Source organism: Tiliqua scincoides, chromosome 2 (genome assembly GCF_035046505.1).
Source record: "Tiliqua scincoides isolate rTilSci1 chromosome 2, rTilSci1.hap2, whole genome shotgun sequence".
Lineage (NCBI taxonomy): Eukaryota > Metazoa > Chordata > Lepidosauria > Squamata > Scincidae > Tiliqua > Tiliqua scincoides.
In genome coordinates this window covers 8,103,243-8,128,168 of record NC_089822.1, presented here as the reverse complement: position 1 = coordinate 8,128,168, position 24,926 = coordinate 8,103,243, and the positions used below count along the sequence as shown (strand labels likewise).

General features: G+C 44.2%; 1 protein-coding gene across 1 annotated transcript in view; it reads left to right on the top strand.

Annotated features, from left to right (window-relative positions):
• The window catches only part of MYO5B (myosin VB), a 206,656-nt gene that overhangs the window by 32,523 nt on the left and 149,207 nt on the right, over positions 1 to 24,926 (top strand). The window contains exon 4 of the mRNA XM_066617957.1: positions 15,504 to 15,660. Coding sequence (XP_066474054.1) covers positions 15,504 to 15,660 — 157 coding nt within the window. The remainder of the gene's footprint in view (positions 1 to 15,503; positions 15,661 to 24,926) is intronic.

Genomic DNA, 24,926 nt, shown 5'->3' with positions numbered 1-24,926 from the left:
AATTCGGCCCCTGACACGGTGTCAGAGAGATGATGTGGCCCTCCTGCCAAAAACTTTGGATACACCCTCTCTAGTCTGATAACCTAGTCAGTGTCTGTCTTATGAACCTACCCTACTTCATCGCACAGGCTTTCAGTGTGCATAGCTTTGGCTGTAAGCATATACCCAAAGTGGGTGAATGCAGTCAACTAATGTCTTTGAAGATGGTCGTACAGTGGGCCCTCCTTATCTGCGGGGGCATCCAGAATATTCGTGGATGTTGAGCCCGTGGCTGGAGAGCCTAGGAGGACCTCCCAGGCACGACTGGATGTGCCTTCTCTGCAAAGCTGGGTGCAACCCCAATGTAAGCAATTGCAGTGGTGCCACTCCCCCCTGAAGATTTCATTATCCACTGAATTCTGTGTCTGTGGGGGGTTCTGGAATAGATCCCCATGTATACCGGAGGCCAACTGCATATGCATAATGAAAACATATGATGTTGGCTCATGACTGAGCATACACATGGTGGCACACCAGGCTTCTTGCAGTGCAGTGAGTGGTCATGTTCTTTGCTTGTAGAGAACCTCAGTTTCAATCCGTGGCATCTCCAGGTAGGGCTGGGAGAGACCCAAGACTGAAACCCCAAAGAACATTGCCCATTTGAGCGCCACTAAACTAGATGATCCAATGATCTGACTCTATACAAAGCAGCTACATTTGGTCAAATCAGTGTTTTGTGTTCATCACATGTGGCAATCTCTGTGTAAGCTGCACCATTTTCCTAAGTGAAGTGCTTTCTATTTAGGAATTTTCTGTGAAGCAAATGCTTAGAATTGTTGAGTATCTTCCACTGTTCAACTGTTGTACAAAGTAACAAAATAGAATGATCTGTACTGCTTAAATGTGTGCAGAGGTCCATTGCTATGATCATGTACTCATTTTTGTCCTGTTTAAAAACCACAACTGCTCTTTCAGTATCAAGATTCTAAATATGGTACAAATATAAACAAACAGTAAATGGCATCAGATCTCCTGCTTCTTGTAGCACTGATAAATTACTTCACTTGCCAAAGGCTAATTTGTTTGGCAAAGTGCTTGAACCCCTGGGAACTTTGCTGATCTACAAAAGAAAAACAAAGAGTCAGTGGCTTAGCTAGAGGGGGTGCAAAGCACTAAGTTTTGCAGGTGCCTGAACGTGCTGTCCTAGCAGCCCCTTCCCCTTCAGAGCCATTCCGGCCAGTGGGAGCAAAATGGAGTCATTTGTATGCATTTTACTCCCACTACCCAGAATGGCTCTGAAGGGGAAGGGGCTACTTGCATAGCTTGTTCAGGCACCTGCAAAACTTAGTACTTTGCACCCCCTCTAGTTATGCCACTGCAAAGAATTTCATCTTGGTTAACCTCTAAAGTTTCTTTCCTTCTAGCTAAGTATTGAGGAAAGTAATATCTTGATTAAACCGAATGCAATGAAACTTCTGCAGCCTGGCTATCTTTTGGGGGCTTTATAATTCCGTTTATTTGCTTGCTTGTTTGGCGAAGGATTCCAACCAGAGGTTTCATGAAGTATCATGTCCTAGTGTTGATCATGTTTCCCGATGTGGGCAGGGTCAGAAGAGCATTCTGCAATAAGCTGATATTCAGAGTTGAAGCACACTGTGTTTGCTGTCTCCCTGTGTTACATCAAGCAGGCCGCGGCTGAAAAACATCTTTTTTTAATCCTTATGTCGCTGATAAGGAGCACTAGGTCCTCCGTCTCTCTCTCTCTCTCTCTCTCTCTCTCTCTCTCTCTGGATCTTGTCCTCCTTCCCCTTTGGGGGTGGGCAAGTGAGCTTTGCTTTGATGCCAAAGCGAAAACATTGCAAAATGTGTCGACACTCCTGACCTAAGCCATGAATCTTGAAAGTTTCAGTAAAATATTTCCCTCGCCTCTCTAATCCAACTTAAACCTACAGTGAATAGCATCTCCAACTGGTGAGGCCTATCACATGCTTTATCATCTGTGATGGACTGACATACTCTGTCGTGGTTTCTATGAATTCTGCTTGTGATCAGTGATCAAATTTGACAAGTTCACAACACAGTGCTCCTGTTACAAAGCTCAAGGGGGTGAAGTTCACAAGCCCAAGGTGGACATGGGTTAGCTGTGATATTGTCTTAGGCCACAACTGAAGAAATATCAAACCTATAGTACAATTGACATAGTATTAAGTTTGGAGGGGCCATAGCTATCTAATAGAGCACATGTTTTGCTTGATGGAGGTATCTGCTTTATATCTCAAGGTAAGTGGATCTCAACTGGCAGGGCTAAGAAAGATAGTTCTCTCTCTCTCTCTCTCTCTCTCTCTCTCTCTCCTAGCTGCTGCCAATCAGGGCAGAGGGTACCTGTCTAGATGCACCAATAATCTGAGTCGGGCAACTTCATATGTTAATATTATATGATTAGAAAAGACACATGCCTTGAAGCCTTAGCATGCCCAAGTTTACCAGCACGTACAGTTTGAACTCTTTGTGTTGCTTGTAGGGAAGTTCTCGGGAGGCTCCTTAATTGATGAGCTATATTTTCTCCATATAGTGTAAAGCATTAAAGACCGACACAGACAAATGATAAAACACACAGCTCCTTAATGTAGAGCAAAGTAATTAACTGTGATCCATTTAGAAGCGGCCGAGGTAGCTGTTCATGCAACATGCCCTCATTTGTTAAACCAAGCTAAATGGTGAACTTCAGTTCCTCCGCCTTGTTAGTTTCAACCTGATAATTCTGGGGCTGGCAGAAGGCACAAGAACAGAAAGGACATTTAGGTCTAAGCTGGGCGAGAGCCATGTCGAGAGCTGTTGAGGTTAGAATTGGAGACCCACAGCTCAATGCCAACCTGCCCACATGTTGAGTCTCCAGAATCAAGGGTTGGAGCATCTCTAGACAATACAGGGATCCCAGGCACTGGAGTGGTGCCAGCTGAAGCTGGTTGTTCAGAGTTAAATGACAGCATTTTCACAAGCATGTGTTAGCATGTGTTATTTGTTGGCATGCCTATTTTAAAGCAGCTTTGCAAAAAGTTCACAAATGTTTTAAACCCCAAAACACTTTTGCTCACCTGCCCATTTCCACATTTGCATGCATATTGGCAAGCCACAATATGGGATACCCTGAGAGTCAGGTAAATATGCTTCCAGTTTACCAGAGATTCTGTGTCAAGTCACCTGGAGACCATTCTTGTTCACCGTAGTTGACCAGGTATGTAGCTATGTACTGTATGTCTAACATAGCACTGAGGTTAGGCAAGGACATAAATGCATCTGTAAATGGATCTGATATTTGATGGTGGATCTGATATTTGATGGTTTTATGCACGTTTTGCAAAACTGGGAATGAAAACCTGCAGGTTCAGGAGACAAGACCCTTGCTCTTTGCTAGAAATAACAGGCAGGCGAAGTAGGAATACAAAGAAGCATCATTAACCTTTGTAATTAGCCTATCCATGGGCTTGTGGCATCAATTAAACTGCAGACATCTGGAAAGGTTATCTGGGGACCAGCATTGTAATCAGGAATGTTCCTCACTCGTGGCCAGCAGTAGGAATTGAACCTGTTACCAGCAAGCAGATGTTTGACCTCTTCTGTCTTGGGAGGATACCTTCTAGCAGCATATAGGATGGATTGTGTCTACAGTAGCCGTAGAGATTGCCACATTAAACCAGACTACAGATTACGGCTGCAGTTCTAAATGCTCTCACCTGCAGGTAAACCTCATTGTGGGATCTATTTCTTACCAAATATGCATGTGTTTCACGTCTCACTCCAAGTCTGGCTGCGTTCAGTGGGATTAACTGCTAGGTGAGAGCACACAGCATTGCAGCTTTAGAACCGGCGGTCAGGTATGGATCGATAAACTGTAGGAGTTTGCCGAAATGATGAAACTAACCAATTATATTTGAGTCAAAAGAAAACAGGCCAAATAGGGCAGGATTGTGTGTAATTGGACACCTTTTATCGAATTTTACGGAGTAAGCCAGCTGCATCTTAGTGCTCAGTTTTCTGTATTCGATGTTGCAGTGTCCTAATATCAGTCTTTGTGTATCTTTGGTTGCTTAAATTGACAATGCCCATAATTTTTCAAAATTTTAAAATAGGTGTCTGTCTAAGAAGCATCATCCATGTGATCATGGGTACATGCACACACTCTTTAAAAAAGGAGCAAAAGTCTTTTGGCAGGGCAGTCTGCAATCTGAACAAGGAAAGCTGAGTTATATGGCTTTTGTGAACTGTGGAATTTAAAGTAATTTTAGCATAATTTCTCTTTGCATACTTTTTTTCTTATGTAACCTATGGGGGGAGGGGAAGAGGAGGCATTAAAATGCCTGAGGTCCATGTGTGTTGCTGCTGGGATATATCTTTTGACTCTTCCCCCACCCCCACCCCTGTATAGGAACCTGCCCACCAGTTTTGGCTCAGCTTTAGAAGCCCTTCTCTATGTGTACCTGCCTTTGAAAGTTAGGTGGGTGGTTACTGGAGGGAAGGAACCTTTCTCTGATGATGTCCAACCTGTAGAATTCCTGGAACCCAGGTCCAGGATGTCCCCACTTCCATCCCTCCAGACCAGGGGTGTCCAAAGTTTTTGGCAGGAGGGCCACATCATCTCTCTAACACTGTTTTGGGAGCCGGGGGGGGGGGGGAAGAATTAATTTACATTTAAAATTTGAATAAATTTACGTAAGTTTACATAAATGACTATATTAAAGATGAACTTATATGAGTGAATGAAGGTCTTGAAATAGCTCAAGGCCTATAAAAGGCCTGGCACAAAGCAAGGCTGGCCTTTCCTTTGCTGCTGCTACCGCATCACAGATGTGAAACAGTAAGCAGTGGAGGAAGCCCTCATCCCACAGCTCATGCAAGAGGTCAAACAGTTGCCCTCAGGCTGAGAGCAGTTGCATCGGGCCAGTGCAGGCTCCAGCAAATCTCTGGAGGGCCAGAGGCTCATTGGAGACTGGGGGCTCCCTGAGGGCCACATTGAGAGGCCTCGAGGGCCGCAAGTGGCCCCAGGGCCAGGGTTTGGGCACACCTGTTCCAGACCCTTGCATGGAAAACAAGATTCCCAACCATGTAGCACAATTCTGGAAGGAACAGCACAGATATCACATGAGAGTGGTTTCAGGTTCAGTCCTTGGCTATGGTAATTCAAGAGAGAGGGCTGGAAGCACACAGCACAGTCCATCAGATCCTTTGGCACATGGACCAATGTGAAACCTTCTGAGATTAGGCAGGTAGCTGTTGGGGTTACAACCTTCTTGTGGTGATACCAAAACTTTGGAACACTTTCCCTAGGAATGTTTGACTGGTGCCACCCTTGCTATCTTAGAGGCACCAGGCAAAGTCCATGGTGTTACCTTGGACCTTTTAAAAGTATTTGAATAATTGCCACTATTTTCCATCTGGCTCTAATTGGTGGACGATGGGGATGTAATTATTTTTTGAAAATAAATTCCGCAAGCCTGAAATAAAGATTGGGGGGGGGGGACCTTTTCAAGGCAGGCTGTTGTCCTTTGTTTACTCTTTTGTGAGCTTTGTTTGTTCTGTTGGGTTTTCACCCTTGCAGAATGAGGTGATCCAGAATTCAAGGCAGCCTTCAAATTCAGTTTGCTCTGTGTGATCATCGGGAGCTTGTTCAGATGACTCAACAGGGCTTATTTAAAAAAAAACAAAAACCTTTTAACTTATGTCCTCACATTGTTGATGCTGTTTATTTATATAGTAGATCTTAAATGAGCAAGATGGTGTACAATCCTTAACTGTAAACCTCTGTCTTTGCAAACTCCTTTTGAAGCCCATTTATTTTTATTTAAGGGTTTTTGTCTTGTCTTTCATTCCTACGAAAGGAAGGTCAAGGCAGCTTACAGAATTAAAAACAAATATCAAATGTGTGTGTGTGATGCCCTTGATGTCTTACCACAATGATTGACGGTTGGACATTAAAGGGCCCCCACTAGAAAGAGTAAGGTGTATCCAAAGTGACGTTGGGTGACGTGAAAGCTCTGATGGTGAGGTTTGATTTGTGGTGGCTGTTTCATGGCTGTAGGTTGTCAGTGGATGCTACGCTAGTGGCATCCTGTGTGCATCTGAGTACTTACATCCTGCTGACCCCTCATGTATGGAATGTAAGTGGATATGGCAGATGTGTGCTGGAGGCATTGGTCATTATTTATATAGCTCCATCCATATGTGGGGTGCGTTACATAGGGTGAGAGGGCAGGTCCCTCTCCTGAAGGACTTACAGTCTAAAGCAGGGGTGTCAAACATAAGGCCCAGGGGCCAGATACAGACCTCGGAAGCTTTTTATCTGGCCCTCCGGCTCTCAGCTGCTGAGCAATGCTGAGGTGACACTGCTGAAAGGGTGGCCCACATGATAATTTGGCTGTCCCATATCTTGAATTATGATCAAGATTTGTGTATTTTCTCTCCTGTCATTAGCAGCTAATGAGTTCCTACATGAGAACAGAGTGTTTCTTCCTGGTTTTGACCTGTTTAATGACATCACTTCCTTTGTAATGACATCACCTCCGGCTCTCAGCAGGCATCATGAATGCTTTTCGACCCTCTGAATGACATGAGTTTGACACCCCTGGTCTACAGTTTGTGAAGCAAGAAGTAACAGAGGAAGGAGGGACAAATGGAAGTGAGGAAAGACTGAGAGAAATATGCAGTAATTTCATGGACACCTTCTTAGGATTAGTTACAGTATAATGTGGGAATGCTGCCAAAATGCGAGTAAAGTATTGTTGGAAACAGTTCAAAGGCTGCCACGTTGGAGTTCCACTGCCTTATCTACAGGGCAGCACTAGCAATTGTTGTCTTTGGACCACTTCCTAAATTGTAATAGATGTGACCCCCAGTGGCGTCACTAGGGTTTGTGTCACCCAGTGCAGGAGGCCGGTGCGTCACCCTATGGTGGGCCTTCTTTCGTGCAGTGGGCAGGGCAGTGTCCTGGGCAGTGGGCGTGGTGCTTTTTTTGGCTATAACTTCTGAAAGAATAGAGATATTTCATTGCATTTTGCATGACATTACGCATCAATTAATATATAACATGGCTCGGTCATGTCGTGAGAATGGATGATGGCCGGATTCCAAAGGATCTTCTCTATGGAGAACTCATGCAAGGAAAGCGCCCTACAGGTAGACCACAGCTGCGATACAAGGACATCTGCAAGAGGGATCTGAAGGCCTTAGGAGTGGACCTCAACAAGTGGGAAACCCTGGCCTCTGAGCGGCCCGCTTGGAGGCAGGCTGTGCAGCATGGCCTTTCCCAGTTTGAAGAGACACTTGGCCAGCAGTCTGAGGCTAAGAGGCAAAGAAGGAAGGCCCATAGCCAGGGAGACAGACCAGGGACAGACTGCACTTGCTCCCAGTGTGGAAGGGATTGTCACTCCCGAATTGGCCTTTTCTGCCACACCAGACGCTGTGCCAGAACCACCATTCAGAGCGCGATACCATAGTCTTTCAAGACTGAAGGTTGCCAACAATATATAACATGATGGTATTATTTGAAAATACCAGGATTTTAAAAGTTTTGAAGTTGTGTCACCCTCCCGTGCGCATCACCCAGTGTGGCCTGCACGCCCCAGCAATGCCACTGTATGACCCTGACAGATCTTAAATATAAACCTGAAAATATAAAGTTTGCACAATTACTGAGGACAGACTCATGTTTGCAAATGTATATTTTACATACCTTCTCATTTAGGAGTTGGGATTGGGTATGGTTCTCTTTTGGTTTGCCATCGTGTAATATGTGAATGAGATTTTTTGTTCTCATTGTAGGACATATTTCCAGAGAGCATCTTTTTAAAAACACAGGTCTAAAAATTGTCTTGATTTTAGAGGAGGCAGCAGAATTACGTGTTTGCTGTGTGCTTAACCTTTTTGGTCATTCTGGTAGTCTGTGCTCCAGATGGGAGGCGCAAGAATGTTGGTGCCATACCAAAAGACTTGTTTTCTGTGACTGCTGTCTTAAAGCTGGCATTTCAAATCCCAATTGTAAACTTGGCTGCCTCTGGACTGCCCAGCTGAGTGCTTCTGAACAAATGAAGGGTCAGCAGTTCAATCAAATCTTTTGTGAAATTGGGGGGGGAGGAGCCGTGTCAGCCTGATTGCATTAGCAGCAAGTGGAGTTTACTGGGTCCTTTCACCACTTTTATTTTCCATTGGGATTACTGTGCCCATAATTGTGTGTGCGTGCCTTGAGCAACAGTGCACTTAGGAGAGAAGACTGGCAGGGAAGATTGACAAGTGTGTCCCAGAGTATCACGGATCTTGCTGGCTTGCAGCAATTGGACTCCAGTGCTCTTGTTATGGCTTGATTCAGCTGCAGCGTAGAGGTGCCGAGGACCAGTGGGTAAAAGTGAAACTCCAGTTCAGTGATATGCTGAGAAATTAAAAGTGGGTGAGTTTGTCCCTTAAGCCCCTTTCATAAACAATCTCCAAGTTGAATTCTGCATTTCTCACATGCTGAGACAAATGCTACCGTGTTTTGTGTCATTTAATATTTGTACCCTACTGATTTTTATTTTCTAAGCAAGCAGCATAGTGGTTAACAGTAGGGACAAAATAATTGGGCTCAGCCCAAATGCAGTAACAAATGATGGTTTGTTGTTATGAGAATGAGCCACAACTTGTACACTTTCCCCCTCAACTTTTTATAACTTTATTTTGCATGAGTAAAATTTTCACTTTTGGTTTCAAGTAAACGGCAGTTTCACATCACACTTGAACTGGAGAAACTGTGGTTTGTTCTAACTGTGGCTAGTTCACACTAACCAGATTCTGAAACCATGGCTTGATCCCTTTTGGTTTTAAACCCTTTTCTGCCCAGAGGAGAGCAATAACAGGGTTTGGATTAGAATCTTCTCTTATGTGTGTTAGCTCCCTCTGTGTTGGTGTTTTCTCTGGAAAGTGGGGGATATTAAAGACACTGGTGGCTTCGGCAGCAGTGATTACAAGATGTTGAATACTTGTACATCACTTTTCAATGAAAAGTTCTCATTGCATAATTAATTGCATCTTTATTGTTCTTTGACCACTGTCATATATGTGGTCCCTTGTTAAGTGGCGCACACCTGTACTTGTTGAGGAAATGAAGTTCACTGCTTTGTCATTGTGGCCTAAATTATTAGATTTAAAAAGGTGGTTATGACACTGTATGTGACTTGATTGACTAGAGGCAGAGAAAATTGATAACAACTGGGAGGAGGAGAGACAGAAAGTATTGTCTGTAGTCAGCACTGGTGGCTTTAAAGGGCGCTGTGTTTTGAGCAACTAGAGATCAAGAGGTAAAAGCATTTATGAAGCATTTCTATTTGTTGGCTCATTGTGGTCAGGAAGGATTTTCATCTTACATCACTTTGTGTCTCCTTCCTCTGTGACATCAGAGATTGAAGCATCTAAAAAAAACTGATGGTAGCTGCAGGCCTTTGACCCTAACAGAATTTTATCGGACTTGCTTGGATGGCTTTGCTTGCTCCTTAATGGTTGACTCATGGCCATATTTGGCTTCAGGAAATAACTTATCCCAAGTTGGATTGGTGGGTAACCTTTGGTTGGATGGCTTGCACTTTCCTTTCTTTTCATTTGCCTCAGACATCTGGAAGCAGTTCACTTGGTAACTTGGTTGCATTAGAATGCAAAACATAATTATGGAGGAAAAGTTCATCCCAGGTTAGAAGTCATGATGTCTGTAAGCGACCTCCAGGTTTTAGATGTAACCTCTCACTGAATGCCAGATGCAGGGAAGTGGCAACTGGATGCAGGCATCTTGTTACCTTGAGTGCTCCCAGAGGCTTCTGCTGGGCCACTGTGAGACACAGGAAGCTGGACTAGATGAGCCTTTGATCAGATCCAGCAAGGCTTTACTCTTAGGTGTTCTTATAACCAATTCACCCTCCCCATCCCAGCCTTGCATGCAAGTATACAAAAATGATTAGTAAAAGTTCTAGATGGGTGAATACATTTATTTATATAGCACCATCCATGTTCATGGCACTTTAAGAGAGAGTGAAGAGACAGACACCTTGCATTCCCCAAATGCCTTGCATTCTGGATGTTAACACGGAGGTGATATCTAAGGGAGGGAAGGGGATGGAGGCAGGATAAAGACAGGAGGCATGTTTCCATTTCATGCTCTTAAACTGAGTTATAGTAGAGCAACCATTTTTAACCGGTGTGCTGCAGCACATTTTTGTGCCATGGATGGTCCACAGGTGTGCCGTGGGAGTTTGGAGCACAGTGCTGGAAGCAGCTGAAAAACTCTTCCTGGACCTGGGGTCTAATAACGAATTGTCTATCGTTATAGACAGAGACAGCAGAGGAAGAGGATAAACAATTCATCATTAGAGACAGTTGCCCTAGAACAGTGGTTTTCAACCAGTGTGTCGTAGCGCACTGATGTGCCGTGAATAGTCTGCAGGTGTGCCGCGGGAATTTGGGGGGGGGAGGATCATTTATTAGTAGGGCCATTGGGGAATGTAAGCCCCCTACCAGCAGCATGGTGTGCATTGTCAATTTTCAAAAAGCTGAAGGTGTGACTTGACAATTTTAGCACCTTATTAGTGTGCTCTGAGATGAAAAAGGTTGAAAATTGCTACCCTCGAAACACAGTCACAGGACCTGGAAGAGTCTCCCAGAAACTGGAAGTGACATCACAAAAGGTGAAACCATAGAGGTCAGTGTGCTGAGAGGTAAAACACTGAACTTCACTGCAGTAGGGAATAAAGACTACAGTGTGGTGGCTCCTGTGCTCTTATGTACCTGTGTGGTTCATTTGTGTCACATTGATGGTCGGTAAAAAGGGGGAAAGAGTCACCATTTTCCATCTGACCAAAGTTTCCTCGTTTGGCCAGGAGGTAGTAATTTCTACTCGCTTTAGGAAATCAAGTGCCCCACCTTGCGTCTGTGCCTCTGGTTTATCTTTTCCATTTTGCAAAACTCATTGTGTTGCTCTCTGTCCAGATCTTGGAATTTTACTAAGATAACATAAAATTTCTGTTCTACATGGGAAACAATTGGCAGTTACTCTCTTATTTTGTGGTTCCATGCAGATCCTTTAATTGTCCTATCTGCTGCTCTTTGTTTTATTCTGCCTGCCTGCAGGATTTAGCTGTGACCTGAATGTTTCTTTCCTTGCTGGCCATGGAGAGTAAGCCTGGCACTGGGCAAGGTCCTTTCTTTACCCTCAGCAAGAGGGGGAAACCTCTTGGTGCAGTCTGCTTGAAGTGGATCTGGTTTAGTGTGAGAGGGCTAAATTCATCTTGGGACTTGGGTGATATTTTCAGGATCGATTCACAGAACAAACCCATCTAGAAATAGTGCATGGCATTTCAAACAGCTGTTGGTGCTTTGTTACTGTGGACAACAGATGGTGAATGTCAGGCTTGGGATTCCCCATGATTCAAGCAGTATCATGATAACCTGTGATGTCTTTCAAAACAGCAGAGTCAACTCTTTGACAAACACTTGGAAGTTGGAAGTCAGTTAGTCGTAAGGCGAGATGCTCCCTCAGTTTGTTTGTGTTTGCCATGGGCTCCATCAGGGAGGGTATCAGAGCATGCACTCCCACTGCTTCCCAATGCACCCTCTCAACAGCCAGTCAGGCAAAATCGCCCGGCCAGCTGCCGAGCATGTGCTCACACTCCAGCTATTTCCCTGTCAGGAAGCAGTTGGAGTGCGAGTGTGCGGATTACATCATGATGCTGTGTGGTGTCATGACGTCAAGTGTCGCCCTGGGCGCCCGGAGCCCTGGGTACGCCACTGACTTAGTGACTAGGGTGATCTCACCAACCAATATAGCCAATTACTTTCATTGTGGGAAAGTGAGCGACACTGTAACTAAGTGAACGTCTTTACAAGGAATGCTGAAAAATGGCTTCATTTCTCAAATGGGAAGGGGAGGCCTTCCTCAGCATTGCTGAAAGGCCTTGCAAAAAAAACATGCAAGTTGTTGTAAGCCGGATCTAACATTGGATACCTTCAGGCCATTCTTTGGTTTTGGCCTTGATGTATTTGAAGAGGCTCAAGAAACCGTGCTCTAAGATTACTTAAAGCCCAGAGATGGGTGCACACTGCACCAGAAGGATCATAATTCTGTGGTATCTGTTTGAACTGTTATTTTGGGATCAGTATTAAACCAGCAAAAATGAGAGGACTCTTAATGAGATGATACTTAAATACCTGCATGCTATGGGAGAAGGCAAGGGCTGTAAATCTAAAAAAAAATCAGTTCAAACAAAATCAGAACTCTGTGAGCTGTATATATCATGTAAATGAAGAACATTTCTGTTTGATTGCTTTGCATATTTAGATAGATAAGAGGGAAGGATAATGATTCTACATGCTGTGAAATCCCAACCCCTGGCCACAATCCTGTGCATGCACACATGTCAGAATCTGGGTTTTCACCAAGTAAGGCCAGTGCATTTTCAGGTGATCACCACAGCTGATAAAGGCTAGAACAGGGGTGTCAAACTCCTTTCATATAGTGGGCTGAACAGCATTCATGATGCCTGCTGAGGGCTGGATGTGATGATATTAAGCAGGAAGTGATGTCTTTATGCAGAAATAGGCACTCTGTTCTCGCATAGAATCTCATTAGCTGAAAATAATAGAAGAGATGTGCAAATCTTGATTATATTTTCAAGATATGGAAAAGCCCAATTATCACTCAGACTGCACTTTCAGCAGCGATGCTTATGACTCAGTACCGCTTTACAGTTCAGCAGCTGAGAGGTGGTCTGCAAAGCGGTGTTTTGGCCGAAATGGCGCTGCTGAAAGGGTGACCCACATGATAATTGGGTTCTCCCAGCACCTTGGCCATGTCTCCCTTTCTCACCCCTCTTGATCTGCCCATTCCCATAGCATTCCTTGCCTTCCATCTCTTCCTCCTAGAACCTTGGCAGAAGTAGCACTGCTGAAAGGGCAGTGCTGGGAGACCACAAGTATCACGGGAACCAGATAAAGAGCTTCCGGGGGCCGCATCTGGGACACAGGCCTCATATTTGACACCCTTGGGCTAGAAACGCAGTTTGTTGAGAGGTACTGGAATCTGAGAATTGGGCTAAGTTGAGACACTAGAAACAATTTGAAATCAATTTCTCAAGCCCCTTTTAAGTTCCCTCTCCCTGAAACCTCACCAACTTTCCTATTTCAGGACAGAGAATGGCATTCACCCCCACCCATCCAACCTATATTGGGGTCTTTGGATAGTGGTTAAAGATAGGATTATTATAGGCTGCCAAAAATACAACTTCCAGTAAAGTTGTAGGATCCACATGTGATAGAAAATTTGGTATTTTGCATCTTTTGCTGTCATTAAATACCTGAAAGAGAAGCAGGTGGGTCTTGGAGGAGAGGTGCTTCACAAGTCTAACAGCCCAATCCTAACTGCACTTTCCTGGGAGTATGCCCTACTGACTCTAATGGGACTTACTTCTGAGTAGTCATGCATAGGATTGGGCTTTTGGTCTGCTGTGAAAGATGCACCAGCTTCTGACTGATTTTCTTCTGTACCCTTTTGTGAAAGAGTACAAAAGAGTTCACGGAGGGGGGTTGCATTCTTGGCTGGTGCAGCTTGGCTGGTGCTTCCTCACTCTAGTCTAGTCACACATAGTTGAGTAATTGGGACAGTACAGGGAGGGAGATACGCATTCAAATCGACATCCATGTATACGTCCCACTGAAAATGTGGTAGTATGTTCGTTTTCCTGCATCCAGATACCAATGTCATCCATTGTCATTGTGTTGCCTTCTATAGGAAGCATGTCTGAATACACATCCCTCTTGCATTCTGCCCCAAGTACTGTTATCACTACTTACTATCCACAACTAGATCTGAATGGGGATGAAAGTCAGACAGTACAACACTGATGGACAATGAGGTCATCGGCATAGTGTGCCAAGCCAGGAAACATCTGGCCAGTTGCCTAGTCAACCAAGATGCATTCCCTCTCCCCCCCACCCCACATCAGAGCAAAGACAATTGGAGGGCTTCCTTGGCCCTTAGTAATAACCTCATGTAGTTGAACTTGATTAACTGCGAGATGGTCATGTTCACCAAGCGATTCTTAATTGACTGAGATCTTGCTGGGAAAAGCATTTGCAAATAATAACCAAAAATGATGTTTGAAACAACAGTAGATTAGAGAAAGCACTAATCTTTCTCTAATCTAGTGGGTAAACTAGTATGAATACATGTGCAAACAAGTTGGGGAGGAGTGAAATATTTACGAAGGTGATAATTAAACTTGGAAAATTTGGTACTGGCTTATGAAGCCCTGTGAGTTTCTAAGGTTGCCATCTCTGACTAAAGGTAATCGTAGAGATTTTTTTCCTGATATGATATACAACACAATCCTGTACATTTCTACTCAGAGGTAACCTCCATTGACTTCAATGAGTCTTACTCCTAGGTAAGTGTGGATAGGATTGCGGCCAAAATGTTGGAAATTCCTGGAGGCTATCTTAAAATCTCCAGAATTATTTTGAGTAATCATCTGGAGATTCCTGGAGCCTCCAGATTAATCTTGGAGGGCTGACGACCCTAGTGGGTTCTCCATTGTAAATTTAGCCCAATTTAGGTTATGAAGAAGCCAAATGTTAAATAAAAAGTAGGGTGGCTGAGATGTAAGCATAACAGTGGCTGAAGTAGGTAATTTCAGTGTATGTAATGTCCACCCCCCTCCCCCAATTTAAGTACCATAAATTCAGTTGTGCCCCGGGAAGTTGCCTCTTGAATTAGATGCACCGCAGATTATAAATGGCTTTACTCTTCTGTGCTTGCAAACTGTGGAAACCAAAGTGCTGGAAGTTCTCCCATATGGGGAACGATGGTGTATCTGTGTTGAAAAGGTCATGAAGTCATTAGATCGCTACTTACTAAGCTGCTCACTTTATCAGAACATTAAGAATAATTGCCTTTTCATCCCTCTGAGGAAAAGTGGATACTGGCCTATAATAAGGAAGATTGAGCTTCTAGTCAAAGACCAAACTGTTAGCTGTAAAGTTGTGGTATTTGCGCAGTGGGCTGTGAAGATCAGAGGTGATTTTATTTTTTAAACCCCATGGGATCCATTGTAAAAACTATATTCCATAATGACTGTAAATGAGGATTTTGGTTTTCTGAGAGTTATTTTTTTTAATAGCTATATTATTGGGAATGACTGTCAAAGCAATCATAGACTAAATAAATGGAAGCTGAGAATACTGGGCGCCATTCCAGAACTTGAATGCAACCAGTGAATATCCATTGGCTGTTGTCTGATTTTTTCTCTCTTTTTTCTTTAGTGGGTTCTTTCCTTTCCTTTTTTCCTTTTTTATTATAAATAATTGAAATTTTAAAAAAATAACGTGTACATTGGCCCATTCCAGAACATGAGAACATGGAATATGAAGTAGTAAAGACAAATCAGCTATTAAAGGTGGTCAAGGAAAGAAAAGAATGTAAAGAATTCAATTGTAACATGAGCCCCATGTTTATCCTACAGGGATGAGAAGAACCAGTCCATCATCGTCAGTGGGGAGTCTGGGGCTGGAAAAACAGTGTCTGCCAAATATGCTATGCGCTTCTTTGCATCCGTTGGAGGTTCCTCCAGTGAAACCAATATTGAAGAGAAGGTTCTGGCATCCAGTCCTATTATGGAGGTAAGGACTATCTGAAAACATGACACAGGTTCTTCTTCATCTGTGTTATCTGCAAGATGGCTTCAGGAGAAAGTGTGTACCGGCTAGTCATGCCCCTTGGGTGGTTATACATTCAGGGCTTTGTCTGTCCTGGTTCCAAATAATGCAAAAGGACCCTCTGTTCAGCCCTATCAACTTGTGCCATCAAGTGCTTGATACTTGGGAATGTCACCAGCAGGTGCAGGGAGTGCGGCTAACCAGAGTGCCTTTGGTTTTCTTTCCATATATGGACTGAACATGGAGTAGGTAGTGCCTGCACAGGGCTGGGGAGAGAGTTTCTCTTGTGTCTGGATACTTGGGTCTTGCAGGGGTGGGAGCAGAGCCTGTAGAACAGTGTTTTTCAATGTTTCTCCTCCTCCGTATCCACTTTGAATGGTCCACCTTTCAAAGTAGCACTGGAAGTAACTGGTGATGACATCACCAGTAAGAGGCTCAGAGTAGACGGGAGGGCTTTTTGGAATGCTAAAAAGCATGCTTTGGAGCCTTCTATTCCGTTTGCTGTGTTGTGTTCCTGGTCTCACTGCCAGGAGGCAGGTGTCCAGGGGTATCGCAAGTACCACCAGTCACCACCTCAAGTACCACTGGTGGTATCCATACCACTGATTGAGGAACACTGCTGTAGAATTTACCAGACCAGATTCACCAATCGAAAATAAGAAGTATGTACCCCAAGAAGATATTGCAATGAAAAGAGGAGGAGGAGGAGGCCTAGCCAAGATACATATAATAAAGCAACATCCAAATGTCCTGTAGGTATTCTTTATATTATGGCAGCCAATTCACTGTTGTACAGTGTGCAGAACTTTATTGGCCAGCTCTGCAATTATTCTAAAATGATTTCTGGTCTGTTCCATTTATCTATGGTGAACCAGGCCATCAATTTATTTCAAAAATTATTTATAACGAGCAGAGCTGTACCTCTGCTGTACCATACCAACAAAATAATGTTAAACTAGTTGTGAAACAGCTCCGTCCCGGTGAAGAAATGATAGCGCAGTGAGGAGCCACTGAAGTTGGTTAAACAGGTCTCCTTCCTCGGTTACATCAGGTCAGTGAAGTTTCTCCGGTAGTTCCTGCCTTCTACAGTGGTGTATCAGTTGATCTTGGAGAGCACACTGGAAATTCCATCCAGACAACTTGGTTGATGGCCCCTGATAGACCTCCTCTCCTTGAATTTGTTTCATCACACTTTGAAGAAAACCTTGTAATATTGTGACTGTCACTACACATTGTGGTAGTGAATTTCACAGTCTGTGTAGTGTGCAGAATCACTTCCTTGTATCTGCCTTTAATCTACTTCCCATCAGTTTCACTGGGTGGCCCAAAGTTTAGAAGTGAGCAGGAAAAGCTTCTATCTGTCCACTTCTCCACTCCACACATAGTTTTATGAACCTTCATCATATTATCCCTTGTCATCTTTTTTTTTTCTAAAAAACCTCTAATGATTTATTCCATGAGAAAAACTTGTACATGCATTTTGTAGCTCCAAAAATAAAGGGAGATGAAAAGAACTTTCTCAATCCTTTTACTCTAAATTCAGAGTATGAGTTTTGGACATGCTGGGGGAAATATTGGACATCTAGCTTACTACTCTGTCTTTCAGCAGTGACCTGCAAGAGTGTGATGGCAAAGCCACTGGAAGAGGCAGAGCAGGAGAGGACACTTGTGGGTTCAGGTGGCACTCTGTGGTCTATGGGGTTTCTGTGTGATAATCCCTGTATACTTCCATTCTCTCTCTCTATCTCTCTCAGTTCAAGATAGGAGTTGCTGCACTGCAATGATTAGGTGCTGGGGTCTTTGCTCCGTTGTTTTCTGGTGTGTCTGGTGTGGCTTATAAGAAATATTGATTATTGAGCTAATATATTGCAGGTGCTGCCAGCTCAGCAAATGAGGCCCTATTAGTGTGGGAGAGCTGCCAAAATTGCATGCATATTTATCTGGAGATGAAGGTCCTTTCCCAGCAAAGGTAGCCAGTGCCCACCCGACATTCCAGTGAACAAGCTTAGATAATATGTGGAAATGCTGTATAATAGGGATGCTACATAGCGAGCCGTGAATGTTCCTTTGTCATCCAGTTGAGACATATATAAGACATATATAAGTATAAGACATGTACCTTCCTTATTTGTGTTTATGTTGCTGAAATGGCTTGAGGAGGGAAGGAGATATTCTACCTCTGAACACCAGTTAATAGAGCATATTACCAGGACTAAGTGTAAAAATCTACTAAGGTTAGTATTGGACACAGCAGTTATCTTCTGGAGAACCTCAGCTGAAGAAAGCAAATAAAAAATTAGCTTCCTTATGGTTAAAAAACTAGATTTTAAGGTGTGTGGGTAATGCAGAATGTCCAAAACAAGAAAGGTGAGGAGCTCTCTAAGATTTCTAGTATTAGGCACCCCATACAGCTCTTTTCTGCCCTCAAGGGGGGAGGTCCAGGTGAATAAGCTGAAAGTTCAAGACTGAGTTCCTGTATTTGTGGCATTCCTGACTCATGTCTGTTGTCACAGGTTTCCACCAGGCAGCATGTGACACAGAAAGCAGTTCCTTGTGTTGTGTCTATCTTGGGAATTCCAAGTCAACTTGGTTCATGACAATTCAGGTCCAAAGGGTTTTAGAAGACTGGATGCAAATGGGTGCTGTGTGTGTGCTGCTTTCCATTTTGAATTTCATCTCTAGCAAATGTGACTCTGTGTTGACATTTTCCCATGTTACTTTAATGAAGTGTTCAGCTCCCTGCACCACGAACAGGCTTAAGAAGTCGGGCCTGCATTTGTGCCGTCCCTCAACAGAATCAATACGCCCTTTCCAAAGATGTTCTTTGTCCTTGTTTGTTTCAGTTTTCATTTGTCACTAGGTTCATTTTTTAAGCAAACATCCACTGCCTCTCCTTCAATCTGTACTTTGGAGAAAGTTCACCAAACTTGGGTAGAAAAAGAACTTGCTAGGAACAGGCAGGTTTTTCAGTTGGAAGACTTCCTTCTGTGGAGGCACTGGGGTGTGTGTGTGAATTTCAGTGGGTTTGTGTTCAGGCCAGCTAACAGTTAGGTGGAGCCCTACCTGCCTTGTTATGCTAGGAGCTCAAAATGGGCTTTGAGGCTGGGGGAAATCCAAGATATGGAGAGCGGATAAACTGAGAGGTCTCCCCGCAAGACCAGGTGATGGCACAGGGAACTCAGAGGCTCATTATCTTTGCACGCCTTGTGTACTGGGGAGCACAAAAATCCTTCTGTTGTGGCCCCCTTCATATATCAGTCCAAGATCTCTTCTTGGATGCTGACAGAAGTTTCTTGATAACCTGCTCCAGTTTCTGAGTGTACTCTTCTGCAGTCTTTATGAAAATTGTGCTGTTTCTGCCAACTCTAATTTCAGATTTGTGGGGATAAGAGAATTAATTGTTGCGTATATGACAGAATCCGTTCAGTGTCTGCCAGCTTGGCTAGTGTAACACTGGCTCCATTTTGCCCATTAAAAAGAGATGCTGCAGCTTCTCGTCATGACCTATGGCTGGGCACTAGGACAAGACAGTCTTTTAAGCTGATGCCCATATGAGAGCCTAGATACTGTAGTTGTCTTCAGGGAGCCTTGGAACAGTCCAGCTGGATCACACCAGACTCCAGCAGTGGCCAGCCAGTGGGCTCCAGGAAGCCCCCAAATCAGAATGTGAAGGCAACAACCCTCCCCTTTTTCCCCAGCTCTTGGTGTATTTAGAGGTATACAGTTCCATAGATCAAAGAGATGACAAACACACCAAAGAGATGACGCCTGCGTTGGCTTGGTCAGGTCGTGAGAATGGGCGATGGCCGGATTCCAAAGGATCTCCTCTATGGAGAACTTGTGCAGGGAAAGCGCCCTACAGGTAGACCACAGCTGCGATACAAGGACATCTGCAAGAGGGATCTGAAGGCCTTAGGAGTGGACCTCAACAGGTGGGAAACCCTGGCCTCTGAGCGGCCCGCTTGGAGGCAGGCTGTGCAGCATGGCCTTTCCCAGTTTGAAGAGACACTTGGCCAACAGTCTGAGGCTAAGAGGCAAAGAAGGAAGGCCCATAGCCAGGGAGACAGACCAGGGACAGACTGCACTTGCTCCCGGTGTGGAAGGGATTGTCACTCCCGAATCGGCCTTTTCAGCCACACTAGACGCTGTTCCAGAACCACCATTCAGAGCGCGATACCATAGTCTTTCGAGACTGAAGGTTGCCAACATGAAGATCTCATCAAGGGGAATTCTTCTTGATGAGTTCTTGGTGCAACTTGGTGCAAGTTCTTTTGCATGTCAGAGGGAGCTCTTTGGGTCATGTTCAGAAGACATCTCATGTTCAGAAGAAGCATTATGCAAATTAACAAATGTTAGCAGTGGATAGCTGCTACAGATAACTGTCCAAATAATAGGATGGGTAACTATTCTCTTCTTGGACTTCTTGGCAGTTCTCAACGGTTGCCATTGAAGTTTATGAATGGGTTGCAGTTTGGGCCACAGTTGGGAAAGAGGCAAATCCTGCCCAGGTACTGCTCATTCCTCACTCTGAGATCTCCAACACAGGTGTGTCTGTCACCCAAACAGGGTCTTTACACACCTTCCATTTGCCTCATGAGTGGATGGGTGCTGTTCATTCCTGAGAAGAAAAACAAAATATTGCACATGGAGGTGTTACTTGGAGAGCAAGACCTATGTTGACCATGCCTGCCCCAGCTCCTGCCCAATGGAAGGCTACTGAGAGGTGCTGGGTGAAAAAACCCTCATTGGGCACTCCATCTCTGATTAATTATATACTATACAATCCTTAGCTCACATCTACTCTCTGTTTAAATGACTTCCATTCTGCAAGTCTCCTAAAATTATGGAACCTAATCCTGCCTATAGGGTATCTAAGAAGGCTTTAATTGTAGGACTGTGTCCTAAGCTGGGTATAGGCTGTTTCCGGAAAAATTAATTGAAAAACAGGACCTTTTCAACTGCCTTTTTTCCTACGGGTTTTCATTGTTTCTTCATGATGTAAATAGAAAACTACAAGTTGTGTGATAGAATTCTGTAATTCTTCTTGACAGTTTATAAAAGACTTCAGGGATGATCTTAATAACCCTGTTAATCTGTCCCTTGGCCTTTTTCCATTTTAAAATTCTGATTATTGCCTGTCGCTGCCATCCTTCTGTGTGTGATGTTGGGTCTGCCAGAAGACCCGTTGTTGGAGCTACATAATCACGTTCTACCTCCCTGTTAACATCACCAAACAGCTCCAAATGACAGTAATTGAGATTCTGTGTGATGGTTGTATAAAGCTGTGATCCCGGAGAGATTGTGAACTAATGACACACATTTTTAATCTAAGAGAGTGTTGATGAGAGGATGGGATTAGCAAACCGCAATACTATAACTCAAACAGGAGGCAAATCTCTTGCTGAGGAAACCTCACATGGAACTTGGATTATCCTAACTGGAGAAGCTTTCACAACACATTCTGTTGTTTATATTATAGCTTCAACCAGGTTTTTAATTAGTGTTGATCTGAAATAGCTTTTCTTATTTCATCTACTTGTTTGAGTGTTGAAAAATGTTTTCTATTTATGACAATCTTTGACACACTTTTGCAAACGTTTCCACCTTGCATTTTCTTCTTCTTGGTGCCATTCTTGTTGTGGCACTTGTTTGACCTGGCTGTGTTGTTCTGACCGGCTGTGCTGACCCATGTCAAAGAAGTCATGGGGGGGAAAAATCACATGATTTCCACAGCCAACCAAATTAAATGGTGCAGAAGGCAAGTGAGGCCAAAGGCAGAGAAGGAAGAGGGGAAAAAAGTGTCAAGAGACAATAGCAACTTGGACAGTGATTTTTCAGCCAGTGCACCATGGCACATTGGTATGCTACAGATGGTCCACAGGTATGCCAGGGGAGTTTGGAGAAGAGTAATTTATTAGTAGAGCCAGGATAGTGTAGCGATTCTGATGTTGGACTCTGACCAGTAAGATCCAGGTTCAAATCCCTGCTAAGCCACAGAGCTTCCTCGGTGACCTTGGTCAGTCACTACCTCTCAGCCTCACCTACCTCATAAGACTGTTGTGAGGACAGAGGAGGGATGATGTATCTCAGCTGAAGCTCCTTGGAGAAAGGGCAGTATAAAAATAAATAGTAGGGCCATTGGGGGATGTGAGCCCCCTACCCGCAGCACAGTGTGTCTTGTCAGTTGTCAAAAAACTGATGCTGTGTCTTGACAATTTTAGCATCTTTTCAGTGTGTCGAGATATAAGAACAGCCCCACTGGATCAGGCCATAGGCCCATCTAGTCCAGCTTCCTGTATCTCACAGTGGCCCCACCAAATGCCCCAGGGAGCACACCAGATAACAAGAGACCTGCATTCTGGTGCCCTCCCTTGCATCTGGCATTCTGACATAGCCCATTTCTAAAATCAGGAGGTTGCACATACATATCATGGCTTGTAACCCGTAATGGATTTTTCCTCCAGAAACTTGTCCAATCCCCTTTTAAAGGCATCCAGGCCAGATTCCGTCACCACATTAACTGATAAAACAAATTAAAAATCTTTTGAACGGAGGGAATTAAGGTTGAACTAGGACTGGGGTCGGCAACCTGCCATTCTGGAGCCGCAAGCAGCTCTTTCAGCCTTTTGCTGCGGCTCCATGCGGGGCCAACCCGTCTGGGGGGGAGGGGCTCGCCCCTTCCAAGACGCAGACGCCGCTCACCATCCCGAGCGCATGAGCTCAGCTCCCACACCTCCTGCAGCTGCGCCCCATAGGAGAGGGCGCGAATGGGCTGGCAGAGCAGCTCCTGCCCAAAGAGCCCTCACTGCCACTGAGGGCGAGCCGCCGCCGCACATTCCCTCCTGCGCGAGCCGCAGCGCAAAAGCAAGCAATTGAGTGCAGCTGCTGTCCTCCTCCCAAGCTCTGAGCACAATCCTGTGCGTGTCTCCTCAGAAGTAAGTCCCATTGTGCTTGCTCCCAGGAACGTGTGCACAGGATTACAGCCTTCAAGCTCCCCACTCAGCATTCCCCCGTCACTCACTCACCCTCTCACAGCCCCATTTCCTTCACTTGTTTCCCCCCATGATCATGACAAAAGCAAGCAATTGAGTGCAGCTGCTCTGTCCTCCTCCCAAGCTCAGAGCACAATCCTGTGTGTGTCTCCTCAGAAGTAAGTCCCATTGTGCTTACTCCCAGGAAAGTGTGCACAGGATGACAGCCTTCAAGTTCCCTACTCAGCATTCCCCCCGTCACTCACTCACACTCTCACTGCTCCATTTCCTTCACTTGGAAACTTGAAAGGGGTTTGGAGACCCCTGCACCAGATGGTATTCTGTATATGTATACTGTATGTGTAACATACTATATATGTAGCACCAAAGCATATTTCATTGTTGGGAAGTAATCACTGTTAGTATGCCTTTTATTTTATGCAGTTTTGAACTCTTAGCTTGTTTGTTCAGGAGCACTTTTGTGAACAGTGTTAAGTAGTACTAAGTGGTCTTGTTCAGAGGTAGTATTGTGTATAAAGGCATTTACAAAAGTACAGAAGTAAATGACTGTAAAGTATGACAGTATCCTTCACAAGCAGTTCACCTGTGCACAATCTAAAACAGTTGTTCTCCAACTGTGGGTCTGGACCTGATTTTTAGTGGGACCTATAAGAGGGGAGTGTATTATATAACTGTGACCAACAAGAGGGGAGCGCAAACTATATATGCAATGTTATCTTCATTTTAGATGTCAAAAGGGTTTTGTGGCTCCCAAGGTTTTCTTTTTTCCGGTATACGGGTCCAAATGGCTCTTTGAGCGTTTAAGGTTGCCGACCCCTGAACTGGGGGAACAAAATAATGCTATATCAAAACCACACAAAGATTCAGTGTGGTGAGTACTTTCTGGTTAATTTGCTCAGCTGCAACAGATGTTCTGACAGTGGGGGGAGAGTTGAAATCACAGTGTATGTGGTGCAGTGCATGGCTCTTAGTCGCCCCTTATGGTCTTCCTGAATGCGACAACAAACTTTTAACAGCAGATAATACAGGGGAAGATACTACGGGCATGTCAGCTCTAATTCAGTTTTCCAAAAGAGATTTGTTCAGATGTTCATCAAATTCCCTCTTGGCCTCCTCTTGCCCTATTGCCCCATCATTTGTGCTGCTGATGGGCATCTCAGACAACTCAACTGACACCCATACAGTTTCTTCAGGGTGCTGAAGCGTTGGCTTCCGGATCTATCCCTCACTTGACAGCCTGGCTCCTTCTGTTTCTGTGACACTTGAAGCAGTTTTATTGCCACCCCTTCAAGGTCCCTTTTATGCATTTAGATGTTTAATAAGATGCTTGTTCATTTTTCACAAGCTAGGAGGAGAGAGCTTGAGAGAGGTTAGTTTCATAAATTTCATATCGCTATCATGTTCTTCCTCATGGGCTGTTAGGCACAAAATACATTCCCCCTTTAGCCTAAATTATCATCTAGAGTTGTAAATCTTTTCCCCCCCTAAAGTGTTCAGGGATTTCTCTGGGTGATCTCCTCTCGCCTTTAATTCTATGACCAATTCTACAAGCGTTGATCTTTTTTTTAGACTGGTTGGCAACCTTCAGTCTCGAAAGACTATGGTATAAGCCTACATCACCCAGTATTCCTAAGGCAAGGGGAAAATGACGACAAGATCATTTGGGTGTGGCAATGTTTGCAATTAACGGAAGCCAAAGTAAATTTTTATACCCATCTGTTTTTCCAAACAATCTACTCACCATGTGTATAATTTTAGGAAGAGAATTCTGAAGAAATTTACATATATGCGGCAGGGGGGGGGAACTTACTGGACTTTTTATGTTGGAAGGTAAGCCTGGTAGTTATGGTATAGGATGCTTACCTGAAACGTACGTTTTTGATTAGTTTGTATGTGTAAGTTGTAAGGAGGAAATGTCCAAGCAGGTTAGAGTGGAAGAGTAAAAGGGACGGTTTCAGTTTGTCACAAGCATTTGGCTGGGATTTGGCAGCGTGCCGCAGTGTTCTCATTACAACAGATAAGATTGCAAGCACGGTGAATGTTCCTTTGTTTTAAGACCACAGAAAAAAAATATTTCCTGTGTGCTTTTAAAAATCAGTCTCTCCTTTTTCAACACACAGGCTCAGCATCATGGTTTTAAGCTCAAACTTTATATACAGGTAGATAGCTATATAATATTCTTCAGAGCAACAAGGTGCACACAAATGCTAGAAAGCAATATTCACACCAGCTTTCATA